General features: G+C 45.6%; 1 protein-coding gene across 1 annotated transcript in view; it reads left to right on the top strand.

Moving 5' to 3' along the window:
• epg5 (ectopic P-granules autophagy protein 5 homolog (C. elegans)) overlaps positions 1 to 19,053 on the top strand; it is a gene marked incomplete at its 5' end in the record, with an annotated part of 131,151 nt that overhangs the window by 13,144 nt on the left and 98,954 nt on the right. The window contains one exon of the mRNA XM_084323116.1: positions 249 to 357. Within this exon, the coding sequence (XP_084179242.1) occupies positions 249 to 357 (109 nt within the window). The remainder of the gene's footprint in view (positions 1 to 248; positions 358 to 19,053) is intronic.

Raw genomic sequence — 19,053 nt, 5'->3', positions numbered from 1 at the left:
CTTTTCTTGATCCTCCAATCACGACTGTTGCTTCCGAGGGCGGGGGTTTGCGATAGGCTCATCTATCGCCACTATACTATTAACGTAAACCGTGTACGCCGAGCCATAATCTCGAACTCAAGGAATGTTCCTTGTTCGTATATATTGTGAGAAGCCGAGTCATGCATTCGGGCTCTAAAATGTTACTGCTGCTCGCTCACCCTAATCCTTGACCCCTGACCTCTCTTTGTCCTGTCTCCTGCCCCCAGGCACAGAGCAGAGTTCCTTGGACATATGAAGCCTTGTGAGAGCCAGACCTCGGCGACCTCCGGCCCGGAGTCTGGCAACTGGACACTAGTCGACGAGGGGGGGGAGGAGGTATGTGAACAGGGCAGGATGTGGACCTTTCTGTCTCACGGCCATAGTGACTAGCTCCCAGCCACTGTCACTGTTTCACCAGCTGAACTGATGGTTCGTTTTCAAACAAAGCAGCCAAGTCTAGCTATGAAGGAGCTATATTCTTTGGAACAACCTTCCGGAGGATCTACAGGTTTCTGAATCTTTCTGAAAGACGCACCTTTTTAGCATTGCATTTACCTAGTGTAACTGAGGGGTACAATTCCCTGACTGTATTACTAGATATGATACTTACTACCACTACCTTTGTACTTAATATTCGGCCACCCAGTACTCGGCATAAATATATTATGATGAACACTGTCACGTAGATGAAACGGATCCAACACAAATGTACGAATTAGAAATAGGTCTTTATTTCTACACAGCGATGGTGTGTAGAGCAAGCACTTAATCAAATCAATCACATTTATGAATGGGAATTAGTATGCACTTTTATGGCAAGAGTATTCGTCGGTATATCAATAGAGAATGTCCAATCTCTGAAGGCGCAGGTGGTACATATACGACCTGGAATAGTTTAAGGAATAACAGCAATGATACTTTAATGATTATAGGCTGGATACACTAGGGGGGGGTTAATCCGGTCGCTTGTAAGCCGACAGGAGTAGGAAGGGGGGGGGGGGTAGAATCCGGCTGCCTCATCCGGCCAAGGGTATCCCAGGTGAACCCACTGTAGTGCCGTTCAATGCGCCGGCGATCCTTGGACCACAGATGAAAGCAGGTGGACTCTTTGTGGGCCGGCGTCCTCCGGTCCACGGAGGAGAGACGTGAAGCGACCTCGTCTTGCAGAGCGTCTCCTCACCTTGCGTCCTCTCCAGGGGGGGGGGTTCCAACACACGGCAGTGTCGGGGGTCTTTATCCATGGAATAATCAACGTATACAAAGCATAATCCGTGCCGGGGAAGGCGGGCTGTCGTCGGTAGAATAATCCGGTATACAGGTCCACTCGCTCGTCGGCTCTGGGGCTCCTCGGGTGCAGCTTCACGTGGGGTCAACCACCCTGGATAAGCAGCCAGTTCTCTGCCCGAAACGATGGGGTACTGACTACGGTAGTATTCTCACCGGACTGAAAAAGAAGTCCTACTTTAGTAGCGCAGTATATATACGCACTATGAACAAATAGTCCCATTAGTGGTGCGGTAGCCAGATTCCTACGCGGAACTAGGACTTGTTCGTACATGTTGAGCGGTACGTTTGAACTGGGTCTGGGGGGGTATGGCAGCCTGGCACCAAGGTCTCGACCAATAGTAGAATGGAGACTATTATGGGATGTTCAGTAGGCTAGAATGGATATTCAATGCATATTGTACAAGGAATATACAAGGGATATCAAGGAATATTAGAGAATATACAAATACAATTAAATATATATATATAAATAAATATATATATTCGGTTTAATCTGGCCCTTCACAACACCTAGGCTTTTTGGAGTAATTTGATTGATTTTTATTATTATTTGTTTGTTTCTTGCCTTTTTAATTATTCTTTGCAATTATTTTCTGTGAAGCACATCGAGTTGCACTTACCGTATGTGTGCTATACAAATAACGTATTGGAGTAATTTAATTGATTTTTATTATTATTTGTTTATTTCTTGCCTTTTTTAATTATTCTTTTCAATTCATTTCTGTGAATCGAGTTGCACTTACCGTATACAAATAAAGCATAAACGTCTAGAGGAGCATATGCAGTACCTCGCGTGCACCTTGTGGCCGCATACACTTAATTGAAAACAGCCGCGCTGCTAGAATGCAGAGCAAATGCGGCCAAAAGGTGCACGCGAGGTACTGCATACGCTCCTCTACATTGGAAAATGTATTGAACACTAGACTTGGTTGCTTTCGGTCGGAACGGACCATGGCTGTAAGAATGGAATCTTTCAAATGATGTCACCTGCCAAAGTACAGAGACATACCAGCCACAAACTGAATTGACCAGGTGGTGTTCATTTGCCACCCTGGTTGTGAATGAGTTATAGGAAATCCAAAAGTAGTCTTCTCAAGAGGAAAAAGACATTCTGAAAATGCTAGTTATTTTATGTATATACTCTAACCAAATGCACGGTATGAATAACAAATACCATACACATTTTGATTTCTATGATCATCCCATCATCAATCGATCAATCAATCAAACTTTATTTGTATAGCACACATACGGTAAGTGCAACTCGATGTGCTTCACGGAAATTAATTGCAAAGAATAATTAAAAAGACAAGAAACATACAAATAAAAATCAATAAAATCACTCCGAAAAACCCAGCAATGCTAGAAAGGTATGTCTTTCAGAAAGATTCAGAAACCTGTAGATCCTCTGGCAGGTTGTTCCAACGGCTATAGGACCATCATAGCTAAACGCTGCTTCTCCAGGCTTTGTTGTTCTAGCCTGTGGAGACCAGTGTCGGAGGATTCTAAAGGTTCTGCTGGGCACATACCTAAAAGGCATTTCAGATAAATAGGCAGGTGTATTGCCATAGTGATTTAAAAAACGAATAAAAGGATCTTAAAACCAGTGCAGGGACTTTAAAATGTGTGTAATGTAACTTTAAAATTGGTGTAATGTGTGTCTGCGTCTGGTCTTTGTCAGATTTCCATAAGCGGAAAACATCCAAGGGACCTCAGGGCGCTAAGAGCGGGACGCTCAGCCAGTATCATGTAACTAGGGTTATAGAATAACCATACGTTACATATCAACTGGCCTCGCGTCCCGCTCTGCCTACTGAGATAAGGGCAGAGCAGACGCGTGGCCCGCACAAATGCACCCCCTGAGGGTCCATAAGCCCCAGCCAGGGAGGAGGGGAGTCCCGTCCGCGTCTATATTAATCCCAGCCGAAGAGTGCGTTGCGTTTCTCTGATTGGCCATGTGACCGCGGCGCGCGGCAGAGCGGTAGAGCGGAAATAGGCTGCTGCCTCCACGTCAAGAAAGACAGACAGGCATTCTATTGCCATGCTCTGCGACAAACCTTAACCAACTCCGAAATAATGCCTAACCTTAACCCTAACCTTAACTTAACCCTAACCTTAACCAACTCCGAAAGAATGCCTAACCTTAACCCTAACCTTAACTTAACCTTAACCAACTCCGAAATAATGCCTAACCTTAACCCTAACCTTAACTTAACCCTAACCATAACCAACTCCGAAAGAATGCCTAAACTTAACCGGCGAAAGAATGCACGTTTATAGCGAGAGATGATAAACGTAAAAAAAAAAGAAGTGAAGTTGATTCGAACTTGTCACCAACCGCACCGCAGGCTCCACAGCAAGGCGGCGAACGAGTTGAGCTAAGCGTCGATGGAAAAACAGCTGGGATTACGGCTGCATAATGCCGCAGCTCTGCCGCTGCCGCGGGGCGTGTCGCAGCCAATCAGGGAAAACGCGGAAGCACTCGGCAGCACTCTTCGGCTGGGATTAAAGAATAGGCGTCCCGTCCACCCGCCCGTCCTAACGAAGGGGGGGAGGGAGTCAACTCCACCAAAGTGCGAAAAGGGGGGGAATCAGGCCGCGGTCCACACCCACACACTCCCGCTAGCCCACCTGACGACGGGACGCAGGAGAGGTTCCGGACCTCAGGACTGCCTGGGAGTTTCACAGAACCCCCAGTCACATCCATGAGGTAAAACCTAACAAAAGCACTCTGGGAGGACCAGGAGGCCGCAGCACAAATGTCCTCCACTGAGGCCCCCCCTAACAGGGCAGCAGAGGCCGCCACACCACAAATGGAGTGCGCTCTGACGCCCCCGGGGGGAACCTGTCCAGCCAACATGTAGCAAAGGGCAATGCCCTCGCACAACCAATGTGACAGGCGCTGCTTGGACACCGTAACAAACAACAAGTTGATCGGAGACCCTGCGTGCGACTAAGGTAAACCCCCAGTGTACGGACAGGACACGACAGGTGAAGGCTCGACTCCAACCCACTAGCGTGAGGAGGAGGATGAAACGCCTGAATCACAATATCCCTGGAGCGAAAAGAGCTCCGGATATTCTTTGGCACGAAGACCGGATTAGGCCTCAGAGTCGCCCCGTTATCGGCCCGAACAGACAGGCACTCAGGCCGCCCAGAGAGAGCACATGGCTCACCCACGCATTTAGCGGAGGTGCTGGCCCAAAAAAGGAATGCGGTCGTAAAACAGACGATCTAATGGCGCCTGTTCAAGAGACCAAACAGGGCCCTCAACAGCCTTTCCAGAACAGTTGGAGGTCCCGACTCGGAGACAGAGAACGTTCCACAGGCTTGAGACGCCGTGCGCCAAGCAAGAACGTCCCACGAGAGGGTGGCTGAACAATGTTCTGCCACCCACTCTCGACCATACGCCACTTCCCAGCGTAAGCCGCGGTAGTGGACGGAGTGCGCGCGTTCCGGATGGCGTTAACCACAGAAGAGTCAAGACTCATCCCCACCAGATTCACCCTTTCAGCAGCCAAGCCTAGAGGCTGCCCCAGAACAGGAGGCAGAACAGTGTTCCGCGTGCCTGAGAGAGGGCCCGCGGTGACCACAGTACAGGCCACCCAAAAACTGAGGGCGGGGATGTGTAAACTGTAACACAAGCGCCGCCCTCAGCGTTATCTCCATCCACACAGACATATGGCTACCACTGCAGCCATACGTGGTAAAATTCCAAAGCGCCCCCGCCGCCAACTGCCGCTGGTCCGCTAGGAATCGTAGATAGGTGGCCCGGTCCCTCCCGCTGTGCGTTGTCAACCCTGGTCTTGCCAACCACGCGAGCAGGGTGTCTCGTGGAGCCGAGATATCGCACCCTGACTCTACCAACGAGGCAATCGCACCCAAGGGGGGGACCCCGACAGAAGGGGCGGTCTGATACGGGGGGAGCGGCCATCACCCCTGGTGACAGGCTCCCCCGCTGAGCATCTTCCCGGCTTAGCTTGCTGAGGACAGCCTGCTCCGCAGCTGGACATGCATGGTGTGTGGTCCTCACACTGCCCGATAGGGTGGGTCTCTACACACCGTAGCCCTGTAGTGATATTACTACCACCCAAATTACGCGTGCCTGCTGACCGCCGCGGGATCGGTCCAGACGGGGGAGGCACTAACGTAATACCCGGCCTGGCGGGGCTGGGGGGAACCGACGCTGCGACCTCCTGGGCCTAGAGTTCCCCCTCTGACAAAATGTTTTAGATACAGGGAACCCTGCTCCCGTCGACGGATACAACACCAGGCTCACCAAACACAGACGCAGGACGTGTGGTGTGGGAGCCGCTTGACAGCACAGCATTCTCATAGACAGACCCAGGCCTAGCTAGCAACTGGGTGTCAGCCCCTGTCTCCATGAGAAGCGAAATGTGGGGCCGCTTGCTCTTCACTGGAAGAACGCGGCCCGCAGCCAAAGGGAACAAATCGGAGCCCTGTGTCCCGTAGCGTAGCGGGGGGGGGAGTAACCGGAGAGCGTGCTAGACACAGCTAGATGGCAACGTTTTTTTAGGGCGTACCCATCTAATATAGCCGATCCCTCGGGCCGCCGAGCCTGTCGGCCTTGTGATCACCTGTTTTCTTTGTGTCCAGGGTATCTCAGGCGGGGGAAACATGGCCGGGGGCCTCGCCGCAGCCGAGGCCGTGCTCTTACCTCTGGCTGCGCGGTGTGGGGCGGCGTGGAGCCCAGGTCAAATACCGCCTGCGCCTCCGTGGACAGACCAAGGTCCACCCGCGGAGAGGGGAGCCCTGAGGAAGAGACCCCTTCCCTCCTCAAGGGGAGATTGCTCCAACCAAAGATGCCTGTGAAGAACCGTTGACAGCATCCTAGTCCTCCCTGCGGTTATAGCTTGCGGCTAGGTCAAAAGCTGAATAACCTCAAAACCTCGAGCGATGGTTTGACGTCGGCTGGCCCTAAGGCCCCACCACCGACACCATTTTTGTCAAAGCAGCCAATTGAGCAATGTTGTCAGCTGCTGCTAAATTCTGTACCGCGGCGGTATAAGCTTCATCAGCCCACCAGCCACCTGCCGGGCCGACTCGCCTCATGGCGTCGGCCGGGCGGGACACCGTCTCACCATGTCAGGGCAAAGGACAGATGCCACCTGCTTCACTAAGCACGGAACACCAGTGGTGGCTGCTGACAAGTCTACTACTAGTGAAGCACTGCTCCACCAGTAGTCATGTAACAACCTCCACTGCGGTGTGCACCCGTGAAGGGATGAATGAATGAAAACTCTAACGTATTGCAGAATGGGCTAGCCCAATACAGACTATTGTTAAGGGGATGCAGATCAGAGAAAACGATAGTCCTGTCTACATCAGGGACCCCCATTTTCAATTCATAGATTCACAAAAAGCACACCTGCCCTGAGCCCTGAAAGGGTAAATAAGCCCCCGCTAAACCCCCAACATTAGACACCGATTGACCATCAGCATGAATGGTTAAGAGGAGGGAAGACCGTAAAGACAGCCCTCGGCGGGGTACATGGGGAACGGCGGCCCAACATTGTAGCATTAGCTGCGCGCTAGGATACCTGGAAAAACATCCAAAAGAGAGTCATGACGACCATGTTTTCCCAAATATCCCGCCCCCTGCGCCAATGCATCACTCGGTCGTCTCACGAGACAACGAGCAGTATCACAAATGCCATTACCAATGCCTGCTTAGCGCAGGCCCTACCTATGTGCGACTTAGTGCGACTGCTAACCGTCGCGCGACGTCCATTGGTCCGCTGTCACGAGACGAGGAAAACACAGGATAGGGCCGTCGTGCTGTCAGGACGCGCCGAGAAGGTTCCGGGGGCTGGCGAACTTCTGGCGAATTCCCAACATTATTTAATTTCACCTTCTGCTTAATAACAATCTCCAGTTCTGAAGTGCATCTAGCTGCTTCCGCGTGTGGAAACGAAATGAGGAAGGGTGAGGCGTGACCACTTCCGGCGTCATATAGGGGACGCATGGGAGGGGCGTGGTCACGGGCAAGTGGGTGCATTTGTTTTTGTTTCTCGTGCACGCTAGGTGCATGGAGATAAGGGGTTAGCTCAGCAAGCAGAGCGGGACGCGAGGCCAGTTGATATGTAACCGTGAATTATCTTTTCAGTATCTGAAACGGAGAAACGGTCGAACTCTAGCAATATTCCTTAAATGGTAAAGGTAATAAAATGTTGTGGCCTCATGTTTCAGATGGTACTTTTGGGGATTTTATTTGGATTATTACTTGGACTTGCACACTCGTACTGAGTGATACTTCTATTCAACTGGTAACTAGTGCAGCTTTGTTATTTTCTCAACTGATTGTAAATGAGTGAGGATGATGCTGTATAATTTGCCAACCAGGCGCAAGGAGTATAAATGAAAGGCTGTACCCACCCCTAAAACAGCATGTACTTTGTGTTATTCCAGTGATCTTGGTCAGTTAGGTCAATATCTATGAACATAGATGACTGTGAGGAGGAGGACCTTTAAGAAAGTGAATATCGGGAAGGCAGCAGGACCGGACGGTATCCCCAGCCGCGTCCTAAATGTCTGTGCCGACCAACTGGCCCCAGTATTCACTGACATATTTAACCTGTCCTTAGAACAGGCTGTCATCCCCACCTGTCTGAAGAAGTCCACTATTATCCCTGTACCCAAAAAATCTACGCCCGCTTGCCTCAACGACTACCGCCCTGTAGCTCTCACCTCCATAGCCATGAAGTGCTTTGAGAAGCTAGTAAAGGGCTACATCTGCTCCTCCCTCCCCATCAACCTGGACCCCCTGCCATTTGCATACCGCCCCAACAGGTCCACGGAGGACGCCATAGCCCATGTGCTGCACACAGCAGCATCACACCTGGACAAGAGGCAGGGGAACTATGTGAGAATGCTGTTCATCGACTACAGCTCAGCATTCAATACCATAGTCTCCTCCAAACTCATAGCCAAGCTCAGGGACCTGGGCTTGAACTATGACCTCTGCCAGTGGGTCTTGGACTTCCTGACGGGCAGACCCCAGGTGGTGAGAGCAGGCAACTGCACCTCCTCATCCATCACTCTCAACATAGGGGCCCCCCAGGGCTGTGTTCTGAGTCCCCTCCTCTACTCCCTGTACACACTAGTGATGTGACGATTCATCGATTTGCATCGGTGCGCCGGCATACACGTTCACGATGGGAGTGCACCGGTGGAATAAGTCCGCGTCGGCAAAATGTCAGGCTGAACTCGCGATGCATCTTGTTGTAGCGTCTTTGCATCGTCAAAAACCGATGCATTGATATAATTTCCTCTCATCCACTTGTCAGCAGTGCACTGTGACTGCACACACACACACAGCAGATACTATTGCTTCGCTACTACATATAAGGCGAGAGCCGCGTCACAGTTATCAATAAACAGTGGAAGTCGAGGAGACATGAATAGAATTGCTCAACATGCTAACGCTAGTAGCCTCTGGCTAACGCTAGTTAGCCGTTCAGCTAACGCTAAACTAGTGTCTAACTAAAGTGACTCTGCAACACCAGTACCATTAGTGAGGAGGGGGGGGGGTATATTGAAGACGCTTGACAACAGGGGTTCAAAGATAACTTCACATTTATTGGTTATTCATTTCTTAATTATATCGCTTCATGCATCTATCCAGCCTGGCTCCGTGTTGTTGACATAATGGAGCGGAGCTACGGTCGGAAAGTATAGACGACGCATCCTAGTGACCTAGTCTAGTGTGTGACATCATCAACTGTCGACGACAGCTCAGACGGGGAGGGGCTCTCTCTCTCTCTCTCTCTCTCTCTCTCTCGTGTGTTTTTAGCTAAAGTGGATAGAAAAGACAGTTTATGCAAAAGTCTTCTTAGGCACCCAAGAGTTTTTATATAAATTGTCTTACAGTAGATTATTTTATTTTTAATAATAATATAACCTGCATATAAGGAATACAACCAAATCCTCTGTCATACCATAAAATTGTATTATTTATTATTATTTTACATCGTGTTGAATCGCATCGTATCGCCCCGAATCGCATTATGTTGAATCAAATCTTATCCAATCGTATCGTATCTCAACAGGGGGTGAATCATATCGCATCGCATCGCCCGGTGCTTCAAATGTATCGTTAATGTATCGTATCGTTGGCACCGTATCGAGATGCACATCGCATCGGCCTCAGTGAGGAGATGCACATCCCTAGTACACACATGACTGTGTGGCACAGCGGAACAACAACACAATCATCAAATTTGCTGACGACACAGTAGTGGTGGGCCTGATCTCTGCAAACGACGAGGGCCTACATGGAGGAGGTCAAGGTTCTAGCGGGATGGTGTCAAGAGAACAGCCTCTCCCTGAACGTCAGCAAAACAAATAATAATGCAGGACCTGCTCAGAGGTCTTTAATTGGCATTGGCAATTATCCTCAACACACACACACACACACCGGAACACACACGCATGCATTGTCTGTAGGATCGCTGATGCGATTCGTCTCTGCGATTAACCCATCCCGTCGTCCTTCCCCCCCAAGGGCAGCCGGGAGCAGACAGGCGTCAACGTGAGCCGCGCCAGGGGACCAATCCAAGTGCTCCTGTCCGTCTTCGTCAAGGACGCCACAGCGTTAGCGATCTGTTGTTGTGCATGTTTTTCCATTGGGTTTATCTTATCGGGGGGGAAACCCTTGCGAGCACGGGGAGAACATGCAAACTCCACACAGAAAGGCCTGGGAGATACCCCACCTGGGTACCTGGCATCATGGAAACCTGGTCCCCAAGCGGGAATCGAACCCTGGACCTTCTTGCTGTGAGGCGACAGTGTTAACCACTACACCACCGTGCTTTGATTTGATTGTGAACTTTAGGAGGTCGGGGGTCAGGGACTACAGCCCCCTCAGCATCGACGGGGCACCGGTTGAGAGAGTGAACAGTTTTAAGTACCTCAGAGTCCACATATCCGAGGACTTGACATGGACCACACACATTGACAGTGTTGTGAAGAAGGCACGGCAACACCTCTACTTCCTCAGGCGCCTAAGGAAGTTCCAAGTCAGTCAGAAGATCCTTAAGAACTTCTACTCATGTACAATAGAGAGCATCCTGACTGGCAATATCACCTCCTGGTTTGGGAATAGCACCGCACAAGACCGTAACAGACTCCAGAGAGTGGCCCGTTCAGCCGAACGCACAATTGGAGGGGGGCTTCCCACTCTCCAGGACAGTGTTTCTCAACTGGTGGGTCGCGGATGTGTGTGGGGGGGAAATAAATAAAAAAAAAGAAAATGTATAATACTTTTTTTGCACTACCTATCTTTGTGAAAGTGGCTTCTCAGCTCTGGTCCAGCTGAAGACAGCAGAGGAACAGATTGGACATTGAGCATGACCTCAGAGTTGCTTTGTCTAACATCACCCCAGACGTTGAGACTCTTATCAGGAGCAAACAACATCCCCAGTTATCCCATTAGTTCCCTGTGATGTTAAGCTAAGAAGTCTGCTAAGAAGGATATATTATTTATTATTATTATTATTATTATTATTATTATTATTATTATTATTATTATTATTATTTTATTTCATTGTGTTTTTAGCCCTTAGTTGCACTTTTGTTGCAACCCCAGTTATCCCCGTAGTTCCCCCAAACTTACTGTAGGTCTGTTATGTTAAGCTAAGAAGTCTGCTAAGAAGCATAATTATTTATTATTATTATTTTATTTCATTGGGTTTTTAGCAATAGTTGCACTTTTGTTGCACTTTTTGTGTTTATTTCATGTTTTGAAAGATTGCGTATTACTGCAAACAAAAAAAACAAAAAAAATGTGTACATCATAGTGGTTAAAATTTTTGGGTCGTGACTTATTAATGACTAAGGAAAATGTTGGGTCCCGAGGCTAGACTAGTTGAGAACCACTGCTCCAGGACATTTACAACAAGCGGTGCATGGGTAAGGCTAAGAGAATGATCAAAGACTCCAGCCACTCAAACAACTGCCTCCTTGAACTGCTGCGGTCAGGCAAGCGATACCGGAGTCTCATGGCAAGCACAGAGTGACTCAGAAGAAGCTTCTATCCCCAGGCCATCAGGATGCTCAACGAACAATAACACTATGTAACAACCATCAAATGCACTCACAGTACACACATCCACACGCACACACTCACTTTAAACAAACAACTCACTGCAGCACCCACCTTACTGTAAATTGTACCTAAATTGTCCCTCATCCCATTTCTGCTTTGCACTGTATAGTATATTGTATATTATTATATTGTATAGTATATTGTATGGTAACTCAGTTACTTCTACTCTGCATTGAACATTGTATATATGTACATACTGAACACTTGTGTCTACGTACTTGACTTCTATTTTATACTTGCTATACTTATTTTGTATTTTATTTTTTTATTATTTTTTAAACAAACATATAAACAAACATGACAACACACGATAAGATATACAAGCATTAATTGTCAGGGCACATCCAATGAGATCACCTTTTAGTTAGTTTTATATAAGATACCTGTTATCTAAAAAAAAAAACCTACACACATATGCTCAGCTCGAACCCCCCCCTCCCGGACTCCACCTTGAGAAGTACCTCCACTATCCCTCGCACCTAACCAGACACTACCATTATAAGCTAGCTTTTATTCTCTCCACCACTTCTAACCACATTGACATTTTGGATTCATTGAGACCCAGAATTCTTGCTGTAGATATTTCATGGTAAATTACATCGAGATATGTAAGAAACCAAACTTTACGGCACATTTTTTCCGGTTGAAACCAGCGTGATGCGATCAGCTTTTTGGCTACTGTGATACCCGATAAAACCAATCTCTTTAGCTGTGGATTCACTGCAAACTCAAAAACATCATTCAACAGCAATACCGAGGGGTGTACAGGTATATTCCAAGATACGAGTTTTGATATTTGTTGGGTCACATCTTTCCAGAATGCCTTAACTGGTGAGCAGTCCCAATACATGTGCATAAATGTCCCTTCGTCCCCATTTGTACATTGGGTGCATTTGGAATCTTGTTTGAGCCCCATTCGGCACAGTCTTATAGGAGTCAAGTATGTCTTGTGAATATAGTTAAGATTGATTTGTTGATGATCCGGGTTCCTTGATGTAAGTCGGACATTTGCCCAGGCTCCTTGCCAATCAAAGTCATTTTCCAGGTCTGGTATATCCCTCCTCCAGACAGAGTCAAGTTGGAGGGTTTCATACGAGGACGTTAGTAATTGATGATAAAATTCTGAAACAAAACCTCTCGATGTCTCTCTTGAGTAGAAGAATTTGTGGTATCTGTGGTGTTCAATTGGTCTGTCTAATGGAACACCGTGAGACTTCAAACATAGCTCTAACTGTTTGTGAAAAAGCCATGTGGACTTGGTGAGATTAAATTTTTTGCGTATTTCTTTATCACTACAAAAACCCTGTTTGTTAAAAACATCCCCTAATGAGTGCATGCCTTGCTCTTCCCATATAGGGAATCTTATAGGTCGTTTTCCAATTAAGAGAGCATTGTTATTGAATAAGGGAGTATGATTGTGCCATTCTTGTGGGTTAGGATTTTTTTTTTGTGATTCACGCCATATCCGGATCGCATGAGTAATTATGGGGCCAAATTTTCGTTCACAGTGCTTGATTGGTAGTTTAGTGTATGCTATGTCCTTCAGTCTATGTGGGGCTACTATGTTTTCTTCTATTTTTCTCCAAGATGCTAATGCTTGGGAGTCAAACCATGTTGTCAATGGACTTAATGAGTACGCCTTAAAATATAGGAAAAAATCTGGAAATGCCATGCCACCATCTGCTTTATTTCTCTGTGCGGTGGATCTTTTTATACGTGGTGGTTTGTTATTCCAAATAAATTTGTATGTGGAGGAGTGTAATCTTTTCCAGTAACCCTCTGGAGGGGGTAACGGTAGCATTGAACAGAAGAAGTTGATTTTAGGTAGTACATCCATCTTAACTATTGATATCCGTGCTTGTACTGTGTTTTTAAGTTTTGCCCATCTATCAAGGTCGCCTTTGATTTTGTTTTGGATTTTTGTGTAGTTGTGCTTCACCGTTTGTCTTATGGTAGGGAATATTTCCACTTCCAAGCATCTGAAATGTTTTACCATCGGTATCTGTCCTGGGAGGGTTGTATCTTTTTTTGCAGGGGTGTTAAGTGGAAGGAAAGCCGACTTCGGCCAATTTATCTTAAATCCCGATAAATCACCAAAGTCCTCAATCAACTTGAGCAGATGAGGCAATGTGGTGTTGGGGTTTTTCATGAACAATATTACATCGTCCGCATATAAACAAATGTTTTGTTGTGTGCCCTTGATTACGATAGGTTCTATGGTTTGGGATTGTCTTATATATTGTGCTAAAGGCTCTAATGATAGATTGAACAGTCCGGGACTAAGAGGACAACCCTGTCTGGCAGAGCGTGATACCGGAAATATTTCAGAGATGATTGTGCCTGTTGTAATCATGGCCGATGGGTCTTTGTATAATACTTTAATCATATCGATGAATCCTTTTCCTAACCCCATCCTTTCTAGCACTGCCCACAGATACGACCATTCCAGCCTGTCAAAGGCCTTCATAGCATCCAGGGACAGCATCGCCTTAGGTATGGTGTCCTCCTTGTCGGCATCAAGTACGTGCAGTATACGTCTTATGTTCTCAGTGATCAGGCGGCCTCCTATGAAGCCAGTTTGGTCCGGGTGAACTAAAGACGTCATATGCTTTTGTAATCTGATGGCTAATACCTTAGAGTACAGTTTGATATCTGTTCCGAGGAGGCTTAAAGGTCTATAACTACCGCACTCGTTGGGGTCTTTGTCTTTTTTAAGGAGGACTGTTATGAGTGCAATATTGTCAATTTTATGGAAGTTCCCCTCCTTGACTGAGTATAAGATCATATTTAGTAATAAGGGGCCAATTATGTCCCAACAAGAAAGGTACATTTCTGATGGGAAACCGTCTCTTCCTGGAGCCTTACCACTTTTCATTGCGGTTATGGCCTTCTTGAGTTCCTCTAGTGTGATCGGTATTTCTAACTGTTTAGCGTCATCCTCTGAAAGTTTAGGGAGAATAATTTGATTAAGAAATGTGTCCATTTTGTTTGATCGAAGGTCATTTCTGATTTATATAAGTCGGAGTAGAATACTTTGAATGTATTGTTTATTTTTACAGGATCTGTTACAAGTACTTGTTGTGCTCTAATGGTAGTTATATCTGCAAATGTTGCATTCATTCTTAATCGCATGGCTAATAGGTGACTGGGTTTGGAGCCATGGGAGTACTGCTGTTGTCTTGTGCTGCGTATTTGTATTTCCGATTGTTGTCTGTATATGGCATTGATCTCTATTTTTAGTACGTTAACTTGATTTTCTAGTCGAGTTGAGTTGTTGTATTTCAGAGAATTAAATAACGTTGAGTAAAGCGTTTCCAGCTCATCCAGTTTTGTGCTTTGATTCTTGCGCATTTTGGAGGAAAAGCTATCCGTGAAGTCTTTGATCATTCCCTTTACCGCCATCCATATTATTCTGGGGTCTTGCACCGAGTTTGCATTCTCCCGTTGGAATACTATAAGAGCTTCTTTGAGTTGTGTAATGAATTCCTTGTTAAGCAGCAACGAGTTAAATCGCCATCTTGGGGCTCGGGAGGATAGTATACCAAATGTACCTTTAAGGAGTAAATAACAGTGATCTGATAGTGCGTTGGGTATCATTTCCACTTCATAATTATCAAATAGTCTCTGTGATGCAAAGACATAATCTATTCTGGATAGTGTCTTATGTCTCGCAGATCGACAAGAGTACTTTCGGGTCGTGGGATTAAGTAACCGCCATAAGTCCTTTACACCTGTAATCTTTGACCAATCCTTTAATGCCTTCGATGAATTCTTTTGTTCGCTGGAAAAGGCGAGGTAAGATTTGTCCATCCTTGGGTTCCAGATGGCATTAAAATCCGCTCCTATTATAAATGAGTAATCGGGAATGTCTAACATTGCATTGGTTAGTGTAGTGAAGAAATCTTCTTCGTACAAATTTGGGGCGTATACCGCTATCAACGCTATTTTCCTGTTCTTATGTTCAATCTTAGCTATAGTTATCCGACCTTCTACATCAGACCATACTCCCTTTAGTACAATATTCAACTTACGTTTAACGACTATTGCTACACCCCGAGTTCTCGTACCAATAGAGGAGTGACTGATATTATGGTATATGTTGTCCGCTAATTTACCTATGTCTTTCCCTAGAATGTGTGTTTCGCTTAGCAGAGCAATGTCCACATGTTCTTTTTTCATCAGTGTGAGCACGCTTTTGCGTTTGAGTTGGTTATTTATTCCCCCGGTGTTCCATATCATTATATTCAAACTAGCCATAGTCTATACATGTTGCATTGTAATTTTTGGTAATGCTTCTAGAGTGCGAGGCAATAATAGATATACATCCCACTAGTGAGGTCCCGTTGAGAGCCGAGCTTAAAAACATACATATATACAAATAAAAATCCCCTACCCTTCCCTCCCACCGAGAGTCGTACAGGATTGTGTTCCATGAACACAACCTTTGCGTATGACTCCCTCCCTTGCACCACCGGATATCCCAGAATGATCCAATTATCCTTAACATTCCTATGTATACCATAGGATATAACACTCTAAATTCTACCATAAGTAGAATGTCGACTGTGGCTTGGCCACTTACCCGTAAAAAATAAATAAATAAAAATTTAAATGAGATAAACTAAAAATAAAGACCAAAAATAAGCTTCAATTGTCATGCCCTAATCACTTACATTTTATATGAACTTGTGTAATTTATAGTAACCCATGAATAAGATGAAGGTATTGAACTGAAGAGAGAGCCTCAATAAATCAGAGAGAGCGGATGAAAAAGAGAAAAAAACAAGTAAAAGGAAGAGAACATTAACTTAGATCTTAAAAGAGCATTGCTATGCTTAAACATCTAAAGTATAAATTGGAGAAGTAGTGAAATTATTTCCCATTAATAAAAAACAGTTTTTAAATACGTATATGCAGCATTTCCCCTGACCGGGGTGGGCGATGATTGTTGTGTAGAGTGATCTTTCAGCCGGCCGGCTATGATGGCTCTGTGGTTCTGCATCTAGATAGCTGTTGATTATTCCCCCGAGGGGCTTCTGGTAGAGTGAATGACCACGTATTGCTGATATTCCAGAATGCTCCATATATCAAAGAATGCTTCGATGTTCTAGATTATTCCAATATGTCATTTTTACATTGTCTGAATGTTCCAGTATGTTCTGGAGTGTTCCAATCTTAAATCCAATATGTCCGCAATAATATAAACACGTCGGGGAAAGCATTCAAAAACTCTGAGCACGTAGGTCTCTCTGTCCCAAATCCTCGGTTATTAAAGGTTGTACTATATGGTGACCTTGCATAACTGAGATTTAAAAGGCCATTTATACACTATTCTGCGTGTTGTTCAGACAGGAATTTGGCTGCATCTTCAGGCGAGTTGAGGAGAACCTTTGCTCCTTGTTTGTCGACGATGCGAAGTATTGCCGGGTATATTAGTAGGGGTCTGTATTTCCCCAGGTATAGTTGAGACATCACCGTCTTGAACTTGGCACGCAGTTCCACTACCTCACGACAATAATCTTCAAAGCAGTGTATTGGTACCTCCATGTATTTCAGATTGCCTTTCATCCTGCGAGTTTCACGCATAATCATTTCTTTTATTCTGACTTGGCGCAGTATAACTAATATCACTCTGGGCTTAGCGTTATTGCCAATGGAGCGGGGTCCCAATCTGAAGCACTGATCCACCTCCGGTATTTTAGGAAGGATTCCTGTTCCCAAGATTTTCTGTAATTCTGTGGCAAACTCTTCAGGGTTTTCACATCTCACTGATTCGTCCAGACCGACAATACGAATATTCAGCTTGCGTTTTTGATATTCCATCTCGAATATTTTGGCTTTCTGTTCTTTATTGATTCGCGTGAGCTCCAACGTTATTTCGCTGAGCTCCGTCTTGATTTCATTGTAGTTCCCCTTCATCTCAGCAGTTAGGTTAACTTTGTTAGCCTCTACTTCATTGTAGATGCGATCGAAATTTTGTTGGTGTGCTTCCAAGCCAATTTCCAGTGCCACGGTGCGCTTAATATGTGCCTCGGCATCCACCCTTAGCGCTTCTATTTTGCCTTCGATAGATTCTTTGATAGCATCTACTTTTTCGGTTATTGTTTCGGTTATTGACTTCTCCATTTTTTTCATTTCATTTTTCATTTCCCGGATGATATATTCCGAGTCTGAGGAGGTGATTATAGGGGTTGAACTTGGGGTGGACATCCCGTCAATATCCTCTGCGATTTTGCGAACGTGTCCCGCGGCCATAGGGGGGTCTTCTGCGCTTGGTTTTGGAAGCGTTTTATGATCTTTCCTTGTTGTTGGCATCTCGAATCTTTCAGTCAATATAGTTAGTTGATAATCTCAGTTGATATATGCGTCAAGTTTTAAACGCATTGGTGGTCTATAAATATGTTTTTAAAACGGAAAAAAAAAATAACGGGTGAGCAGCTGTGTCACATGCGACTTACTCCATTCTATAGCTGACCGGAAGTCAGCTATAGAATTCAGCTATACTTATTTTATACTTACCGTACTTTTCGGACTATAAGCCGCAGCTTTTTTCCCCATTTTTCGACCCTGCGGCTTATATAACGGTGCGGCTTATGTGGACAAAACCCGAAAATCGAAATATTGCTTTTTTTACTGCATTGAAATGTTATTTATCTGTTCCCTTATTTGCTAAACTTAATACAACTTGTAAATGAGTTAATTCTTGTTATTTGTCCGACAGTATTGTGTCCCAATGGGAGTCATTCTCTGTAGAGGTGGGAGTCATTCTCTGTAGAGGTGGGAACTTAAAGCTCAATATAAGAACGGCCATGCACCACCACCAACAGAATCGAGAAAGAGCAATCAATCTGTCAATCCTTTCCGTGTCCGGGCCGGGTGAGGTTTCCCGTGTTGAGTCAAATTAAGCTGCAGGCTCCACTCCTTATGGTAATTAAACATTAAAACACATGCAGCTTATAGTCCAGTGCGGCTTATATACCGTAATTCCTCTAATAGTAACCCCGGCTTGTATTTGTTTCAACTGTAGCGGGTACCAGGCTTGTATTAGGAGGAGGCCTGTATAAGAGGGAGGCCTATATTTCAAATTTTCAAACGGATCATAATGAATAAATCAACATTTTGTGTCAATTTGAACCCAGTAAAATGTACTGGGTTCATTTATTGAAACCAAGTACTGTATGAAATAGTAAACAGTGCAATTACAGGTGGTCACTGGTCATTTCAACGTTACAGTGAAATCAAGTAACTAGCTCAGTATGCAGCTCAGTATATTAGTAACCCGGCTTGTATTAGGAGGCCGGCTTATAATTGCTTAGCTCAAGAGCGCACCCGGCCATTAATAGAGACCCGGCTTGTATTTGAGACCCGGTTACTATTAGAGGAATTACGGTATGTACACATCATTCAATTTAGCTGCTGCGGCTTATAGTCAGGTGCGGCTTATAGTGCGAAAAGTACGGTATCTATTTTTGTCTAGCACAGTCTCTGGAGCGTAACAGAAAGAAGCATTTTGTATAAAAGTATTCTGTACTTCTCTATTACTTATCATCTTCGTCCCGGTTGGGGCATAAGGCCGCAATCATACACTGCCACTGAATCCTGTCTCGTGCTTTGGCCTG

This window comes from Notolepis coatsorum (assembly GCF_963971535.1).
Source record: "Notolepis coatsorum genome assembly, chromosome: 10".
Taxonomy (NCBI): Eukaryota; Metazoa; Chordata; class Actinopteri; order Aulopiformes; family Paralepididae; genus Notolepis; species Notolepis coatsorum.
This window is presented reverse-complemented; position numbering and strand designations above follow the sequence as displayed.